This window comes from Protopterus annectens, chromosome 7.part0 (genome assembly GCF_019279795.1).
Source record: "Protopterus annectens isolate FY-2018-M chromosome 7.part0, PAN1.0, whole genome shotgun sequence".
Lineage (NCBI taxonomy): Eukaryota > Metazoa > Chordata > Ceratodontiformes > Protopteridae > Protopterus > Protopterus annectens.
This window is the reverse complement of record NC_056739.1, coordinates 175,024,090-175,043,725: the sequence shown is the minus strand read 5'-3', so window position 1 is coordinate 175,043,725 and position 19,636 is coordinate 175,024,090. Positions and strand designations below refer to the sequence as shown.

General features: G+C 41.4%; 1 protein-coding gene and 1 long non-coding RNA gene across 3 annotated transcripts in view; one reads left to right on the top strand and one right to left on the bottom strand.

The window, feature by feature from the left end:
- The window catches only part of DRAM2 (DNA damage regulated autophagy modulator 2), a 337,805-nt gene that overhangs the window by 118,821 nt on the left and 199,348 nt on the right, over positions 1–19,636 (bottom strand). For both annotated transcript variants that reach the window (XM_044076654.1, XM_044076653.1), the window contains exon 3: positions 18,121–18,188. In XM_044076654.1, the coding sequence (XP_043932589.1) occupies positions 18,121–18,188 (68 nt within the window). The remainder of the gene's footprint in view (positions 1–18,120; positions 18,189–19,636) is intronic.
- Positions 7,487–19,636, top strand: part of LOC122806331 — a 116,388-nt gene continuing 104,238 nt past the window's right edge. Inside the window, exon 1 of the long non-coding RNA XR_006365499.1 lies at positions 7,487–7,578. This is a non-coding gene — a long non-coding RNA (uncharacterized LOC122806331). The remainder of the gene's footprint in view (positions 7,579–19,636) is intronic.

The window sequence follows — 19,636 nt, the reverse complement described above, 5'->3', positions numbered from 1 at the left end:
GCATGGAAACAAGAATGCCCTCCCCCATGCCACAGCCACTAGCCTGAGAAGAGCCTGATGCCCAGTGCACCGAGGACCACAAGGATGACTCCGGCTCCAAGGTAAGGGCCACTACTGGGGTCGAATGGAGGGAAGCTGCTGTCGGAGGAAGGGGCTTCGATGCTTGCGTGGAAGTCGAAGGAGGCATGTACGTTGGAGTCTGTGGAGAAATACATTCACCTGGAAGAGGGACGGTAGCTTTAGAAGGTTGAGAAAGACCCCTGGCTACAAGCAACTGGTCAACAAGCCGCAACACAGCTTGTTCAGAGAGGCTCCTGGTTGACCTCATACAGAAACCTGAAGGTGATTCTGGCCTTTCTAGAAAAGGGCTGTATTGGCTGCCAACATATGGATCCAAAGAAGGAGAATAATTGGTCCTTGCTAGTTTGAGTGGTACAGAGCCTGGAACCGAGGGTGTCCCCACCGAGGAGAATAGTGTTGAGGTAATCTGTGCCGATGAAGGCAGCGCCATAGAAGTCAAAGGTGTCTGCACCGTAAAGACAAATGTCTGCACTGATAAGTACGGTGCCGTCAAGGAAGGTGTCTGCACCGGTAGTAATGACGATGCTGAAAGGGACTGCACCAAAGAGCATGTCAGTGCCGAAGGTGTCTGCACTGTAGAGGACAGTATCTTCAAACTCGGGGCCAAAGGAGATTATATGAACAGTGCCAAAGGAGACTGTACTTGCAGAGAAGGTGCCGGTAAAGGCTGCAACGAAACTGTTGGAGCCATAAGTGTCTGCACCAGAAACTCCGGTGCCAGTGGTGATAACGAGGACATAGCTGGAGCCAGAATCAACTGGGATGGTGTTGAGCCTGGAGCCAAAAGGGCCACAGGTGGCAACGTCGGACTGGAAATTTTAACTTTTTATGAGTCGACTCCCTACAATCTCCAGAGGGAGATGAAGTGAGCGACCTTGAGGAGGAAGAAGAACACCTCTTACAGGATTTAGCAGGAGGGGGTGAGCCCTCCAACCCAGAGACAGCCTCACAGAAAGGAGTTTTAAGGAGGCCTTTCAAGATTAACTTGTTCTTTCTTTCATTGAGAGTCCTGGCCGAAAAAATTCTACAAATCCCACACGAGGGATCCACCAAAATGTGGGAGACATTCAAACAATAGACGCATAAGTCATGGCCATCGGAAAGTGGTAACTTATGGCCACAATCCTTACACTGTTTGAAACCAACACTACTTTTCTTGTCTGACATAATGATGTGGAGAAAAGTGACAGTACAAAAGAGTTAAGGAGACTACCCAAAAGGGTAAGAAGAGGGAAAGAAAGGATTACCAATGATGGTAATGAAGAATTACCTCAAAGGTAAGAAAAAAGGGTAATAAAGGAAAAGAAATTATAGGGAAAGAGTCTTAAAGATACGACAGGGTAGGAGTAGAGAAATAGTAACTGACTGAAAACTTTTAAAGCACTAACAATATAGAAACTTTCAAAAATTATTCACTTAGCTGAGAGAGAGTGGCTTGACATAGCTGTACAGCAACATAGCAAATGTGATCTGAGGTAACAGGGAGCAGAGCATTCTGGGTAGGATCTTAGCTTGAGAGTTTTTTGGCTGATGCGAGCTTGGTATATGGCTGGCTTGGTTCCGAGGATGGAATTGATAACCCATCCATAAGGAATGAACGAAGATTAACAACATCAGATCTTTAAATTATGATAAGCTCATTAGACAGGACTGAAAAAGAGAGAGAAAAATATTTTAGGAGCTCAAAAAAAAACAACTATGGTTCCTCCAAGTCTCTCGCTAGGGATTATAGAATTTTGGACAAGGGGAAGAGGGCGGGAAAGGGGAGAAAGAATGAAAATAGACAACACAGATGGAATGTTATGGTAAGAACATAACGTCTTTATCTGATGTTGTCAATTTGAGAAAGGCCTTATATAGTTTTGACAATGCTAGAGAGGCAGAATTCTCTCCAACATGAACATTTGAAATAGCTGCCAATTGAACTTTAACCAAAAATAACTGGCTCTATTTTGGAAAAGAAAGGCCAGAAAATCCAATACTACTGGAACAAGAGCCATAAAGGGGTCAATAAACTTCTGTTGAGCCCAAATTGAGAATCTCTTCCATTTGCTCTTGTACATCTTCTGGTTGATACCTTGTTGGAAGAAATCAGAATTTTTTTGGACTGGGGATGAAAGCTTGGATGGTCAGTTTTAGGCCTTGAAGATCCGGGTGAGTTTGTCCTGAGGGGTGGGAAAGTTGATCTGGCAAAATTTCCAGTGTCCAAGGAAGGCAAGTCAGGTGAGACCAAAGGAAGGTGAACCAGATTTGGCAAGGCCAAAAAGGAGCAATGAAGATTACTTTGCTATTCAACTGTTGTGCTTTCTGAAGAAATTTAGGAATCAGAGGTAATGGAGAAAATGCATAAAGTAGACTGGGGAGCCAAGCATAGACTAGAGCATCTCTTGGTGACTGTCCCTGAGGGGGGAATCAAGGGAAAGAACCTTCTGCATTTGTTGTTGAGAGGGGATGCAAAGAGATCGCAGCAAAGCTGACCCCATTTAAGGACTATCATGTTTGCCACTGACTGATTTAGTGACCCCTTGTGAGGCATCAGTAAAACTCTGCTGAGCCAGTTTGAAAGAATGTTGGAATTCTCCGGAATATGCATGCAGTTAGAAGGTGGTTCTAGAGATTACCCATTGCCACCCTTTCATTGCTTCTTGTCACAGTGGGTAAGATCTGGTTCCTCATTGCTTGTTGATGTACCACACTATGGACATATTGTCTGTGTTGATCGCAATAGTTCCCAGAGGGAGAAAGCTGTGCACTGCTTTTAATGCTAGAAGATCTGCTCTCATCTCTAGGATGTTTATATGCAAATTGGTCTCCTGAAAAGTCCACGTGCCTTGGACAGTCAGTCCCAGAAAATGCCCCCCCCTGTCTGGGAGTTATCTATGTTCAGTGTGGCGTTTGGCGGAGGGTGAAAAAAGAGACGGCCTTAGGTTACTTCTGAGAAGTGTGGCCACCATAGGAGAGAGTCCTTGCATATACCTGATAGCCCAATCAGATGATTCAGTGTGTGACCGTGTAAAGACCATTGGACTGACAACATCCACTGTAGTATTCACATGTGTAACCATGAGGTCAGTAACAGGGTTACTGTAACAGCCATTGAGCCCAATGCCCTGAGCACCAATTTTGCCAGAGGATTGAGCATGGCTAGAATCTGGGACACATGGCGCCTGAGGGTTGGCACTCTGTCTGGCGATAGGTAATCCATGGTTTTGGTCAGTCTAAACGTGCCCTGATTAAGTCTATCAGTTGAACCGACATCAGTAGTGACTTTTGCATTTTGACTGTTATGCCTAGAATGGTAGCAAGCTGTAACAGGTAGTCCCTGGCTTGAATAAGTAGATGCCTGGTCGAAGCGGTTAGGAGCTAGTCATCCAGATAACAAAAGACATGGAATCCCTGCAGTCTGAGATGAGCTGCAACTACTGCTATACATTTTTCTATACATTTGCTAAACTCCCAGGGGGCTGTAGTGAAACCAAACATCAGCAGCTGGAACTGATAATGACTGGCCCCCAGCCTGATACCGTCTGGTGTGCCTGTTCATCTTGGTATAACAGTTTGCATCCTTCATGTTTATTGAGCACATCCAATAATCCATATTCAGAAAAGGTAGGATTGCTTGGACTGTGACCATCCTGAACTTTGAGTTCTTCACCTTCTTCTTCAGAGATGTTCTGTCCAAAATTGTCATTAGATCCCCTGTCTTTTTTGATATTAAAAAGAACCTTGAGTAAAGGCCTGATCCGACTTCATTGGGAGGGACCACCTGGATGACTCTTTTTTGAAGCAGCTTTGTAATTTCTACCACTGTTGCCTCCTTTTGATTAGGTGGTACATCTGGGAGGTGATTCTTTGTTTTGGAAAGAGTTAAAAAGGGAATAGAGTATCCTCTGGTTATGATCCTTTGTACCCATCGGTCATTTGTGATGGCTATCCAGACTTCTGGATGCAAGGATAAGCGCCCCCGACTGCCTCCACAGAAGGGCAGCAGGGCGACCCTTCAGGGGAGCTGCAAGGGTCTGTCCACAAAAGGAATCTCCCCCTCTGCCTCTAGAGGAAAATTCTCACTGAGCTTCCTGAAAAGAACCTTGAAATTACCTGAACCACAGTTTTTACCCCCATGCTGATTCCTGAAGAAGGATCTTTGTGGTGTAGAAAACCAGATCCAAATGCAGACAAGGTCTTTCCATCCTTCTCGCTCTGGAAGTGTATGTCTCGAACTGTGGGGCCAAACAATGATGAGCCATCAAAAGGTGCACTGACAAATGACACCTTGAAGGGTTCTGTGAAGTCACACAACTGCATCCAGGTATGACGCCTAATGGCAGTGCCTGAACCAGCTGCCCTTGAGGTGCATTCCACAGCATGGGAAACTAACTTCATAGATGAAGTGGATATAGATTAAAGAATAGCCATTCTGGAGGAGAAAGCTTTGCACTCCTCATCAGATGTGGACTCTGGTACTGAGAAAGTTCGTTGATTAAGTTACTTTGTTGCCTGGTAAAGTGGGACAAATAGTTTAACACTCACAAGACAAAGGTGGACGAAGCATAAACTTTTTTTCTGAACATGTCCAAAGCCCTAGACTCCCAGTTAGGGGGATGGACAAAGGAAGCCTCCTGAACTAGCTCCCTTTTGGTGGTTGCTGTGACAACCATGGCATCTACTGGGATCCCTTTAGTCCAGTGAGTTTGTGCAAGGAAGTGCTTAAGATCTTGTCAGCCCACTTGAGTATGAGCTCTATGGTGTCTGGGTCCTTCCATACCCTGGAAGAAACTAAGTCAATAAGAGGATCTGCCAGGGGGAGACATCCAGGATGTAGATATGTCAGTGCCAAAAGCCTCCAAAAGCACTGTCTCCTCTGGGTTATGGTTTTGGGAGGACCACCTACCCCTCTGACAGAGAATCTCTAAAATGTCTGCAAAAGAGACATTGTCGGGTGGAGATCTAGGGGACCCCTCACCTTCCTCGAAGTGAGTGTCAGTAGTGACAGATTCCTGCAAGGAATCCAAGTGTCTCCTTTTACACTTCTTCTTCTAAGGGACCTCCCCATGGAATGTTCTAGGGAGGTATCAGAAGAAATCTGGGGTTCCACAGTTGGGAAAGATTAAAGGCTTTCAAACACAGGCTGTCTCAGTGGTAGATGAGAGGTCTCAGGCACAGACTCCATGGAGGTAGGGACTGGATCCGATGGAAGGAGAACCAGGAGTCCCATAGGATGGGACAGGACCCTCTCCACCACCTCAAAAATAGACAGGCTATGTAGACCTGACAGCCACCTCTCCAGAGCCAAACCTGTCAGAGCAGATTTCTCCAGAGCCCCCACAATTCTCCACTCTGAGGAGGGAGTTGGAGATGAGCTGTCGAACACTGAGGCTCTGAGGTGAAGTGACAACTCTTAAAACTTCATAGTAGAAGCAAACCCCCTGGATCCAACATCTAAGCTTCGAGTTTGAGATACACTGAGCCCCAATGCCTTCGAAGCTAAGTGAGTCAAGAAGGTGGTCAGACTGGAAGTAATAACCACTACTGCGGATCTGACATCTCGGTTCTCGGGACCATTGGATCTGACAACTCTGAAGCAGGAGGCTAGACTGGAGAAGAAGCCACAGGACAGAAAAGAGAATGTCTGCTCACAGATCCAGAAGGGATCCATGCCTTCAGAAATTTCTTCACTAGTCTATCTACCTCACGCTCAGATAAGCTCTAGGATGACCTGATGGAGGAGGATGGTGAAGGTGGCCTGGACACTCTTTTGGGGGAGATCTCCAAGCAGGGAAACGTCTGTGCCAATACACCTAGCTCTGAGGCAGCAATGGGTAACCGAAGGGAAAGAACCCAGGATAGTCAAATCTGAAGACCTTAGATCTGATGTTTTGGGCATCTTTTTTGGTGGCTCAGAGGAGGACCTTTCAGGGGAACATTTTCTCTGGTCTCTGGCCTCCTTGTGCTTCTTAGTAGGGGTTTGAGCCCCTGAAGTAGATAGTTGAACAGGAGCAGCAGAAGAAGGAAGCAACCCCTTAAGCACCGGCTTGTTCCTGCGATCTGCCAGTGCCCATGGATTAAACCCCTCATACACGCAGCATTAACTATCTAAATGAGCTGGGCCTAAACAGTAGACACACTCCCTGTAGGTATCAAGTAACATAATCTTGTGCCCACGGGAAGTGCACTTTTTGAAACCCAAAGGTTTGTCACATTTTTCAGCCATGACAAAGCCACCCAGATAGAGACCTAGAAAAAGAAGAGGGACAGAAGAAAAGACTGTACAGAAGCAAACATGCAGGAAAGGAAGTGTAAACTAATCCTACTTTTTTTTTTACTTTTAAAACCAAAAAAACTACAAGTGGAGAGAGAGAGAGAAGACAATAAGAATCAGAAATAGAAACAGCTAAAAGCCGACTTACGAAAAAAATATCAACTAATTAATTGGAAGGAGCTCTAGTGACACAACCTTAATGTTTTTAGTAGGAGCGGCAAACAAGATCTAAGGTAATCTGGGGGAATGAGGCATTATGGGAGAGAGAAGAGGAGCTTGAGCTTCGAATCTTCAGCTTGGAAAGTGGATGAGTCGGATCTAAGGTCAGATCCAGAACCCACAAGTGCAGGAACGAATTAAAATTGACAACATCGGATCAGCATAATATATGATAAAAGTAAGGCTACATTACACAGGGTATACCATTTAAGAGAGCGATATGTAGGACTGAGATGATGAATGTATTTAATGAGAAAACTGAAGAGGTGGCTAGAAGGAGAAAATACAAGGAAACTGGGTTTATTAGACAGTCAGAGATTAGAGAGAAAGAAAATGACACTATATAAGATAGATTAGAAAGGGTATTTAAAAGTGGTGGAAGATAGGAGACTTTAGTGTGGAAAACTTATAAAGAAAGTACAGTCGGGGAAAAGTGGGAGTGACGTGGGAGGGAGTCAATGCAAGGGGATAGAAGGTTTTAACCTAAAGATGAGCATGAGCAAAGCCAGGATTCCATAAAATCTTATTTGAGCTGCATCTTAAATAATTTAAGGTAGAAACTTGTTTTAGGACATGACGGATGTAGTTCCATTTTGTTCCATTTAATGGTCGCTAACATCAAAGACTGCCTAGGTACAAAGTTTGAGACTGCTGAACTTCGGAAGGTAAGAGGGCATTCTCTTACCGCCACATTTAGAGTCATGGGGAAGTGAGGGTATGGGTGAGCAAGAGGACTGATCCCCAGGATTAGTTTTTTGTTTTTTTTTTAAATACTGATGTCACTTAGTTTAGCACAGAATGTTTTTTTCACTAGAAGTCCACCGTTTGTGCCCTCAATGTACTGACACAAGGTGGCAGTAGAAGACTACAAAGACTTGAAATGAGATGAGGGAAGTGGAAGGAGGGCCAAATATCACAGCCCTTCAGATTCATGAACAGAAAGAACAAGATGATGTTATCAGGGACAAATTGTTGTAAAGACTCACATATATGGCCTGTCTACTGCTTCTAACATCAAGGTAGGCCATTCCCACCAGTACATTTCTAATGCCATTAAAACTATAGAATTTATCTGTCTGTAAGAGGTCAGGAATGATTTGCACTGATACTTCAGCATGCAATGGTATCTAGAAAGCAAAGCTTTGCTGAGACAGCATAGTTATGTTTTTTCCTGGAGTAGTGAAACAATTTCTTGAGAAACTGTACAGTGAAACAGGAAGGGGGAAAGAAGAAAACGAGGGCAAGTAAATGAAAGCAGGGTAGAGATAATGGCAGAAATAAACTTGTATCCAGTCATTTGTTTCTGCTTTAGTGAGATAAGTTTCTACAATTTTCTGAGACCTGGTACACTAAAAGTGGAAGGAGATAAGACAAGAAAACGGGGGCAACTAAATGAAGGCAGGGTAGTGGAGATGATGAAAACAAAACCGTAGCTAGGTGTAACAAAATTAGAGGTGCATTAAAAAGGATACAGATATTGGTAAATGTACATTGAGGGCCAGGTGAGGCAGAATATGAAGATACGGTAACTTAGGTGGGTACTAAAAGGAAGCAGGACTCTATGGGCAATATAGAAAGAGACAGTAAGAGAACAGACAAATAAGTGACTGTGGATCAGGAGTGTACTAAAGGGAGAAAAGCTTTCCCTTGGCTTCAGTTTAAATGCAGTTACCGGACTCCTGTTTTACTGATTTTTGTTTTACTAAAAGGATGATATCAGCATTTTTTTCTTGGCTTAAGCTGTTGGATTTCAGTGCAATCATTTTAAATAACAGTTGGGTTTATGTTTTGGAAGTATTTGCGCTGTATTTACTGGTAGGGTTTTGATTGAAGAATGGTTTGCTTTCTTTCTGTCTCTCTCTCTGTATTTACTTAAGCCCAGCTGGGCTTTTTGTTAGTGCAAGGCCACCATGTACTGCTATAGGAGATATCTTCTCATTCATATTACTGTGCAAGCTAGCACTATATATGAGTTGTGAGGATGAAGAGGTCCCCCCCAGTACACTACAGCTTCTGTTGAACATTTTATTTGATGAATACAAACTAACAAAAATGTTTCTAGGAATAATATGACCTATGAACTGTAGAAGAAGCAGAAGAGGGCAGAGTTGGTGAAGCCAAAGACACTGTGGGCCTTGCTCTGATCAATGCCCATCAAGCCCTTTTAGAGGCAAGCATAAAAAGAGTGTAGAAGCCTTAGAAAAATGTTCATGTACAGTCACGTTCCATAAAAACAAAAAGAGTATGAAGAAGGTGAAAAAGAGACTAGTGGAGGGAAGGGAGGTAAGCTATGGAGAAACATGGGAAACTCAGAAAGGTGCTGCCTCTGCCTGCTATGAGCATGCTTATTAAATGAATATTGCAGTTCAAGTAATGATATGTTTGCATGGTAAACAAAAATATTTATGCAATCTTTTCAGATAAAGGAATTAGTAAAGTGTTTGCATGGTAAGCAAAGATATTTCTGCATTGCATTATTTTTTGTCAAGAGAGTTAATTCAAGTGAGTCAAAAGCTCTTTTAGGGATGACAGATACCCTTACTTCTCATGCAAACACTTCAGTCTTTCTTTATGTGGCACAGCCGTGACTGGGCAAGACACTGGGACAATTTGGGGGTATATATACCAAAGACCATGAGAGTATAACATGTTCCTGGACATTTAACTTACAGTCTGTAATTAAGCCTCAGGATTTCCAACTCAATACCTCCCATACGTAAGCAGACACGTATAGAATAGGCACCAAGGGTCAATATTATGTTTCACTGTGGTGTGTCTTTTTTATTTAACACTAGATTAGAGACGTTAAGTCAGTGTCTGAGGGAATGAATTTGTGACATTAATATGACCCTGGTTTTATGTTAGCTGCACTGCTGCATTAGGTATTATCATTGGCATATTGCACTAACGCAGCATCACCAGTACATTGCATTGTATCATTAACGAATAGCATGAGTAGGAGTAGTGAAAGCAATAGCCAGATCCCTGAGATATGCCAGATGTTATATGACATAAGACTGATCATCTTTGTTTCCATGCAGTAGAGTCAGGAAGTGCATGTAAATAACTCTGGAACCAGTTTAGTGCCATGTCACTGGCATGTAAATAACTCTGAAACCAGTTTAGTGCCATGTCACTGGCAAGTAAATAACTCTGGAACCAGTTTAGTGCCATGTCACTGGCATGTAAATAATTCTGGAACCAGTTTAGTGCCATGTCAGTGGCATGTAAATAACTCTGGGACCAGTTTAGTGCCATGTCAGTGGCATGCAAATAACTCTGGAACCAGTTTAGCGCCATGTCGCTGACAAGTAAATAATGCTGGAACCAGTTTAGTGCCATGTCAGTGGCATGTAAATAACTCTGGAACCAGTTTAGTGCCATGTCAGTAACATGTAAATACTCTGGAACCCTAGTGCCATGTCACTGGCAAGTAAATAACTCTGGAACCAATTAAGCGCCATGTCAGTGGCATGTAAATAACTCTGGAACCAGTTTAGTGCCATGTCAGTGGCATGTAAATAACTCTGGAACCAGTTTAGTGCCATGTCAGTGGCATGTAAATAACTCTGGAACCAGTTTAGTGCCATGTCACTGACCACAGTCTCTTTCAGGCATTTTTATTACAGCAAATGGTTAACATTATTGAACCCCTCTGAGTAATCCAAATATACAACTGCTATGTAAAGCCCTTTGTCAAGAGCAGATACGCCATACACTGCATGTTCATTTAGTGTTATATTAACACCTCTATCCAGGCCTAAAGCCCAAATGGTTAACATTATTGAACCCCTCTGAGAAATCCAAATATACAACTGCTATGTAAAGCCCTTTGTCAAGAGCAGATAAGCCATACACTGCATGTTCATCTAGTGCTGTATTGACCCCTATATCCAGGCCTAAAGCCATGTTCACATTTTGATAAGCTTTGCTGATAATTTACATACTGTACAAGGTGCTGATACACCAATCTAGTACTTTTGCCAATCAGCTCGGTATCCTTACAAGCCTTCTCTTAAATTCATTTTCATTAGTATGGGTAGTGATTAGGCAGTAAACAAATGGAATGGAATATTATAAATAAAATCTGGTGGCATTCCAAGTCTTTTTGTTAAATCTTTTTACCCTCACTGCCTGCCAAAAATCAGCCCTCTAGGAGTAAACCAAACCATGCTTTCTCTAGTGGGTTGATTGTCTCTCATGACAAACCTTCCCTTAGGCATGGTGTTTCTCTCATGTATACTTTGGTAGCTATATGCATGTTTACAGATGTGAGGGTGCACACTGCTTTCCCCAAGGGTGTGCATTTCCCATACTTACTGTACGAAGGCTACCACATACTTTACCTGGCAGGGACAGGCACATGTTTTAACTACTGCTACCTATAATACGTGTTTCCCACTGCAGTTAGTTAGATCCCCACATTCCCTCAGAATGGGTGAAAAACCAGCATCCGTCACTCACTCCTGCTGTCCCTTTCCTGGGTCCTGTAGCACCTTAGCTACTAATCAAACTCAGACTGGCTGGGTCATAGTCAGAGCTTTATATCTGTATACCACAGAGCCAGGCTCCTTCCACACCATTTCAGTCTAGTAAGAATACGTCTGAGTGTAGCAATGTTGTAGTTTTTAATGGTAAATAATGTTCTGTCCAAAAGTGTGGTATCTGCAGGGCTGGTGCTGAAGATATTCTTTGCATAAACTTTTCAGTGATAGAAATGGCCAATACTTTCAGAACCTAGTTTTTGACTAAGTGTATTGTTAAAGAGAATGGGGTATTATCACTGTGGTCCTTGACTAATTTTATTAAAAATGTAAGCTATCATTCATAAAAACTTCTGATATAAAATCTAGAATCATGTGAACATAGTTCTTAAACAGCACAATTGGAAAAATATGTAATGTGCAACCAGTCACATTGCAAGACATGTACTTTCTATTTTAAGTGATTGCAAACTCCTAGCTTTTAATTCTGTCTTTAAAGAAAGCATTTAATTTAGATACAAAGCAATGCAAGCATTTAATCTAATTTGACACTTGACCTTTCACAATAAGAGCTTATTATCAATTCTGCCTGCAAATTATACCACAGAAAATGTAAAACCATGCATTGCACTGCTAATAGTAAGTTAATGAAAATAACGGTGCCATTCTAGAGATGGAATGGCCAGGGTTCAAAGCTGGCTTATTCAACTGAAAGAAAAAAAAAACAGCTGTGAAGCAAAGCATGTCCCTCACTATCTTCAGCTCTAACTTACGCTAATGGATGATAAACCACAAATTTCGCTATCCCTTATAGAAAGAGGACGTAACTAGTTGGTTATTCTAGCAGGACTGCATTCGCTACACTTCAAAAGGCTTAACTCTTCTATCACCTAATAGCAACATATGAACTTATAATAGAGCTCTTTTTTTAGCAAAAGCATTGGTAGACATCCCACAACTTACATCTAAATCATGTTTCTTAATGCTAGGCCTAAAGGGCCTAATAGTCTTATCTTATGAAAAAGCAAAAGACATCCTCACCACATCTACTGCCCCTTTAGTGGCAGTGTTTACATTCTGACACTATCTATATATAAATCTTGGAAATATAACAAACAAATGTTGAAGACTCATTGGTATATTAGGTAGAGCAATCATTAAAGCTACAAGTGTCACATGGAAGAGTATATCTGCTATGGAAAACCTGTCGCCTTTGCCTACTTTGTAATGCATCAGTGAAGTACACAGTTCAAATTCCTGCCCCTCCTATATAATACTCAAAGGTATTTTCCACTGGCTTGTCAGTTTCTGAATTATATGTTAACATGTCACTGCTACTTCAACACAGCCACCGGAGCTACACAATCAGTTGAAAAGTACTCTGATGAAACTGTGTCACACTCATTTTATCTGATTCAGGGACTACATAGTTGTCTTTTATCCATCTTGACTCCCCATCCCGATAAGATCTGTCATGTCTGTAAAAACCCCGCTCACATGTATCCTGGGGTTTGTAGTCACTGCCTATTCATCTTCTCTTGGCCAATCTAGTTGCTCATAAAAAGGGCCCTCTTCAGTGATATTTCTAGAAACCCTAAAAATGCCCCCTAAAATGTTCCTTTGGAGCTTTTGGTGAATACCATTCTATCAATCTTTAGACTATGAACAGATTTACAAACTGTTTTTATAAAGGCTTACAAATGCTCACTACTGTCTGTCCATGTAAAAATATGTAGTCAGCAAAATGAAAATATGGTGCCATATAATGGAAACAAGATGTCATGTAGATGCAACCAGTCCCTCTCACCAGTGTGCCATGTACGAGTAGGCATACCTTGATGCCACACTGCACTACTTTACCATTTACACAATGGAACACCTACCCATTGAAATGCATAATTTCTCATCAACTTCACACACACAAAAGCGGTTTCATATGGCCTGTGTATCATATCTGACTACTTAGTTAAATAAGCTGATACAGAGAGTTAAAAGCTTACACTACTTCAAGTTTAAATTAAAAGTTTTCCTTAAGGATTATGTTTAAAAAAACTTAGATATAGGAATCTATTTAATTAAAATTGTACTTATTTTGCTATGTAGAAAGATTTCCTGACTACTGTGGCGATGTGATAATCAAAGGAGAGGCTACTGTCCACCTGTGTCCCAAGGTCTCATCACTCTTTCGGTGTTAAGTATACTACCGCCTATGTTGTAGTTCATGGGTACAGAGTTTTTACCAAAGGGGATGACAATGCCCTTTTTGGCATTGAGCTTGAGGCCATGGCTTTGACACCAGGCATCTGTCTCAGTGAGACCCTTTTGTAGGATGTCCACATCATTAGGAGTTTCGATTATGGCTCCTAGTTTGCAGTCATCTGCAAACTTCGTTAGCCAAAGACCTTCTGTGTTAGCCTATACTTCAGAGAAGTAGATACCAAACAGGAGAGAACCCAGGACTGAAACCTGTGGTACTCCACTTGTCACTGGTCTGAAATCGGATTTGGAGTCTGCTACTTTCACAGTGTGGGTTCTGTCAGTGAGCCAGTTGTCGACCCATCTTGTGACATAGGGATTTATACCTAGTTTAGTGAGTTTATCTATAATTCCAGAGTGGGGGATGGTGTCAAAAGCCTTGGCAAGATCTAGATATGCTGTGTGAACCACCTTACCCTTGTCTACGGCTTTGTTGACTCCTTCAAAGAAGTCTATCAGGTTTAGGAGACATGATCTTCCTTTTACAAACCCGAACTGGGTGGGGTCCAGAATTTGGAGATTACCAATGTCTTTGTTTATAAGTTCCATGATGATACGTTCCATGGCCTTGCAGACCAGGCTCGTCAGGCTAATGGGGCGGTAGTTCCTGGGGTCCGTGGTGGCTCCCCCCTTGTGGAGTGGGATAACCGTCGCTGTGCGCCATATAGCAGGCACAAAGCCTGAGGTGAGGCTATGATTGAACATGGTACTTAGGTGGGGTGCCAGTTCGTTCTGTAGTTCGTGTAGAACGCAGCCTGGGATGTTGTCTGGTCCCATGGATGCTGTGTTCTTGGCTTTACAGAGTGTGGTTTTTACCTGTGCAGCTGTGATTACAGGAACTTTGCATTCTTCTGGTATAGAGACGGACTCTTTACGGGGTGAGAGGGGGGGTAAAGTTAGCAATGAACCTATCTGCCAGGATGATGGCAATATCAGTTGGGTTTGTATATTTAGTGCCATTGTGCTGTAACTCAGGGCAGATCTGAGTGTTGCCATTGAGATTCTTGACATAGCTGTAGAATGCTTTGTGGTTGTCTTTAAAATCAGTGGTGATTTTGTTTTCGTAACTAGCTTTGGGGGATTTTATCAGGGATCGCAACTTCTTACTGAGGCTAACCAGGTAGCTCCTCTACTCATGGGATTTTGCTCTCTTTTGCAACAGTTTCTTCCTTCTGTTGTACAGTTTGTTTATGGCAGGGGACCACCAGATTGGCTTCCTTTTTTTAGAGGATAGTGTCTTGGTTCTGTTTGGGATAGTACGATCCATGCACTCATGTAAGTGCTTATAAAGTGCAATTGTGTAGGAGTCAGTAGTCGTAACTGTATTGTCCATCTGCATGGGTGTCATGAAGTTCACCACTTCTGTCTTAAGAAGCATGAAGTTGGCTTTGGAGAAATGTTTTACCATGGTTTCCTTAATGGGGGGTGAGGGCAGGATGTGGATATCTAGGCTAATTAGTTTATGGTTGGATCGGACCAGTGAGGCGTTGACTTCATGTGTAGAACACCTGTCACTCATGTTGGTAATGACTAGATCTAGGATATTGTTGCCCCTGGTGGGGGTGTGGATAAGTTGATCCAGGGCATTGGAGTTTATGAATTCCAGGAAGCGTTGAGTGAAGGAGTTGGCACATGAGTAGTTTTCCCAGTTAATGGTGGGGTAGTTGAAATCACCCATTATTAGGGTGTTTTGTTGAACCCTAATATCTTCCAGTACATCAAGAAAAGAGGAGTGGGAATCCTGGGGCATGGTGGGTGATCTGTAGCAAGCTACAATTTGGATTACAGTTTTTCCCAGAGTTAGTTGCACTTGGATAACCTCAGCTGCATTATGCTGAGCAACTAGCCTGGAGGTGTGGATATCCTTAATGAACATGGACACACTTCTGCCTTTGGTGTTCTGGTCCAGTTTACATTGCCGAAAAGTGTGGTATGATTTATAGCCTGGTAGTGCAGGGGGTGCTCTCTGGAGCCTTGAACCAGGTCTCAGTCACTGCACAGATATCAATGTTCTCCATTTTAATGAGAGCCTCAAGTGAGCTTGGCAGAACTTGGCAGGTGGTCAGTTAAGAATGCCTGATAGTGTACAGTTACTGAAAATATGACCTGGGATTGGAGGCTATGTTGCTGTCTGGTTTATTATAACAGCCCCTAAGAGCATTGATGAATTATTGCTGTAGTCCACATATAAAGGATTATTTGTGCTTTCGCTGCACTGTTGGTTATTCCAGGGAAGATCGAAATCTCCTAGCAGTTCAAGTTTGGCAGGTTCTTTTCCAAACGAGGTAAGGATAGTGCTTAGACTTTTTTCAGCTTCATCATGTTTCATACAGGTATATCTGATTTTAAATGTCTTTTGGCCATAATGAAACAGTAACTTAATTACTTCTCTGATATGAAATTGGGGTAGCTAGACCTCATCCACTTTTTTTTATTTATATACAATGTTTACATTTTTGGCGACTCCATATGACATTTTACCATTGAGATATTTTCTATATACAGAAAATCCTAGCTGTATATATGACCTAGGTCATGTTTCTGGCACTGCAAGGGTAAGTATATTTACAGTGAAAAGCCATACCTGAAGCATAGTTATTTTATTACATAAGCTTCTAGTGTTTGTAAGGAGAAGCTTTACGCACACTGACTAATCCAGTACTGAGTTTTAAGAGATGGTCTTCTACACCATCTTATACAATGGGCCAGAAATGCGTTATGTATCACATGACTTGTTATATACTGTGTAGAAGAAAATCACTTTTATAAATCGCCTTGACACTTGCATGTATTGCTATGATTATATTTTCCCCACTAAAAGTAAACACAGTAAAGAGGCCAGGACAAGTTGTTTCTGTAAGGAGGACTGAGTAAAACCAGGTACAAGTTATAAAGTTTAGAAGCAGAGTAATATATATAACCATAGACACTGCGCCTGAAAAGCTAGTAAATTCACACCTTTGACCAGGAAGTCAAATGTGGTTCCTAAAAGAACAAGTTTTAAAATAATTATGCATTCATTTTTAATGAATCTAAGATGGGCTAATATAATGCTTTCTGTTGAAAAATAGCAAAAATATGGCTGTCTATTAACTTTATTAGATCTGAAATGCAGTTATCTCTCTTCTGAAAAAATGTGGTAAAGGCTGTTGTATATTATTGCCTTTCAAATGTAGTGTCACTCTCTATTACTGTTGCTTGTATATTGGATCCTTTCTCCCTGGGCCTCTGCTGAAAATGGGCCATGTGCCCAGTCAGATTTTTTCAGTAAACAAAAGCAATAAATAAATATCCTAATGGTTCCTTGACCTGGAGGAACTGTGGCATATGAAAAGCAGATGGAATGTTCAACAAGCAGGTAATACTGGCAAAAAACGTTATGTTGGGCTAACAGTCTACTGTAGGTGGGTCAGCAGATAAGACAATGGAGTGTTTCCATCAGCACTCATATACTTCCATCACATCGCATCTGGGATGCAGGTGCTTCGAATTGTCCTGGTTAACATTTTTTTTTGTTAATTTTAGAAATTAGACTCCATTTTATAAATGTAGTTTTGCTAAAGAACGTTCAGGTGCATGGTATATGAGGATAACAGTACAACTAAAACTAAATCTTGACAAACCAAAAGCCAGCTTTTCTATAACCATTTTGCAGTTAAGCAAAAGGTCAGTGATATTCTGTCTGAACTGCATTAAAGAGCATAAAACAATCACAATGTCACTGTCTAGACAAGATCACTATCCCATAAGACACGCACAGATCACTCCTTAAGTCCTACTGTAGGAACTAATGGATCCTGAAAAGGCACGCTGAACTGCTTTACGTTATATTGCTTTCCAACATGGTAATGGCTCAGAAGAAAGTGCCCTTGCAACTGGTCTACAGACACGTTCTGGAACATTTCCTGCCTTTGTCTATTGGCTGGTCACAAAGTGCTTTTACCTAGCCCGATATTACTGATAATCGCATATGGAACTGTTGTTTCTAAGTTTAGTTAGGATTAGGGGAAGTCTTGGTAGATTAACAATTGACTCTACAACCTGACTACTGCATCTAGTAGCACACTTATTCCAGTGACATAAAGCACGCAAAATTAGCTTTCCATTATCTGATTGAGTTATGCACTACTTTTGGGGTAACTAGAAAACATTAAGATAATACTGAGGAGACACCATTTACAAACGAGTCTGCTATAATTAATGACAAACAGCCAAACAATGGAAATGACTCATTTCCATTAATTTATTTCTAAGAACACAGTACTGTTATGTAAATACAAAGTATCCCATCACCCCTTCATCCTATTCCTGCTGTTTATTGTTATGATCTGATTACTTCTCCCCAACACACACACATACACACACACACACACACACACATACACACATAGCTGGATAGACAGACAGATATACACACACACACACACACACACACACACACACACACACACACACACACACACACACACACACACACACACACACACAGCTTGATAGACAGATACACACACACACACACACACACACACAAACACACATGTACACGTGCACACAAACAAAAAAGGTTGAATATTAAAAGCAACAATCACAATTATTTCTGCTGCTTTTTTTTTTTTTAATCTAGAATGCAAGATATCTGGGTAACAATCTTCCTAATGTAGCTAATGTAGCCTTCCTAATGCAGCTATGCCAACAGTGACCAGAAGACGGAAGGAAAATTACTGTAAAATTACTGTAACATTTCTTCTAAGTATCTCAGACAGTTTTATGTTATTTACCTGACTGCCTTCTGTATTAATGATAAATGCACAGCAGCCTTACCTAATAAACTCGATAAATTTAGCATGATTCCAAACAAGCATTTTTCTGGAGTTACCGTTCCTGTGTCACTAGAAAAAAAAAGAGTTGTATACATTTAGATATACTGATACATTGCTAGCACAGAAAGACACTACAACATGTCTCACAGAACATCAAACCTATTTATTTTTTTTTAATTGTAATAATGCTCAGAGAATATAATACTTGCATTAGGAGCTTTCAATGGCAACATATCACAGAATCTGAAAAAAACAGCATCAGTTTCAGTATAAGCAGTGAAATCTACAAAGGGTGTCTAGGCAGTCACACCTCCTTTTTAAATGTGCATCAAAGCTTACAATTGAAGTAATAAGTAAAATTAGGTTGCAAACAGATTTCTTAAAAAAAATAATACTTTAATTGCACTGGATGAAAATCTGTGGCCTTGAAGCCTGTGTAAGTTTGTGTATGAGAACTTCCAGTAAACCTTGGTTTTCTTGCAGTTGGATGTTTGTTGTTACACTGTTCATCTTCTCACAATGCACCCTAACTTTACTCAAGGCTTGCAGCATTGCAGGACATAAGCAACTACATACAGTAATAACTTTTTAGATTGACTCCTGGTGTCTTTGTTGTATCACTAAACTTGTAAGCAACTTGTGTGTTATGAGGCAACAAACTGAATTTCTAAGCTATAATCATACCTCTTTGGGACCTATCATCACAAAATGGATGATTTTACCTGCCATGGCATCCTAGCCCACCTACACCCTGTATCGTACACTACAAATTCAGTTCCTCCTCTCATAATGTGGGAACCAAAAGAAAAAAAATCTTAAAAGGGTGCATGTCATTGCTAAGACTACTGCTATCAAAGCACCTGAGATTAAGTCTTTGTCAACAACATATACTCCCAATATCTGTGGAACATGAGAAACTTCTCTGAAACTTTCCATTTTACCCCATGAAGTTCAAATCCGTGGTTACAACCTACTGTGCATATGGATTGCACAAAACATGCATTACCTTATCACCACCATGCTTTTATATGTAAAGGACGTACTTTAGGACATAGAGTTTCCAGTTCAGGAACCTCACAGAACCTAGGTGTACCTACTTTAAACCACCACCACTCATTTTAAGTGACAGCTAAGTTCACTTCATGGATAACACAGGAGCTCAGTCATGAGGTAATATCTGTTGTCTTGCAGTACTCACCAAGTACATCTACTCAGATAACAAGGGACATTCACAAATCAATCTCCTTGCTAACAAAGATTGATCCAACCAGAACTAGGTTCAGCAAGTTGGACTGTGGCCCAAATTATTGACCTGATAATGCCACAGGAGATGCGCAGTAGGTGCCCACTGTTGAGTTTAGTGGATCTGGAAAGCCAAACCAGCAGGACATCTGTCTCATGTTATTACATCTAGGTGAATTATGAACAGATATCTAGACAGCTTCTTGCATGCACTTGTACAGACTGGACACCTATAACTGGTGTCCTGACACTGATCAGAAACTTTCCTACTTCTA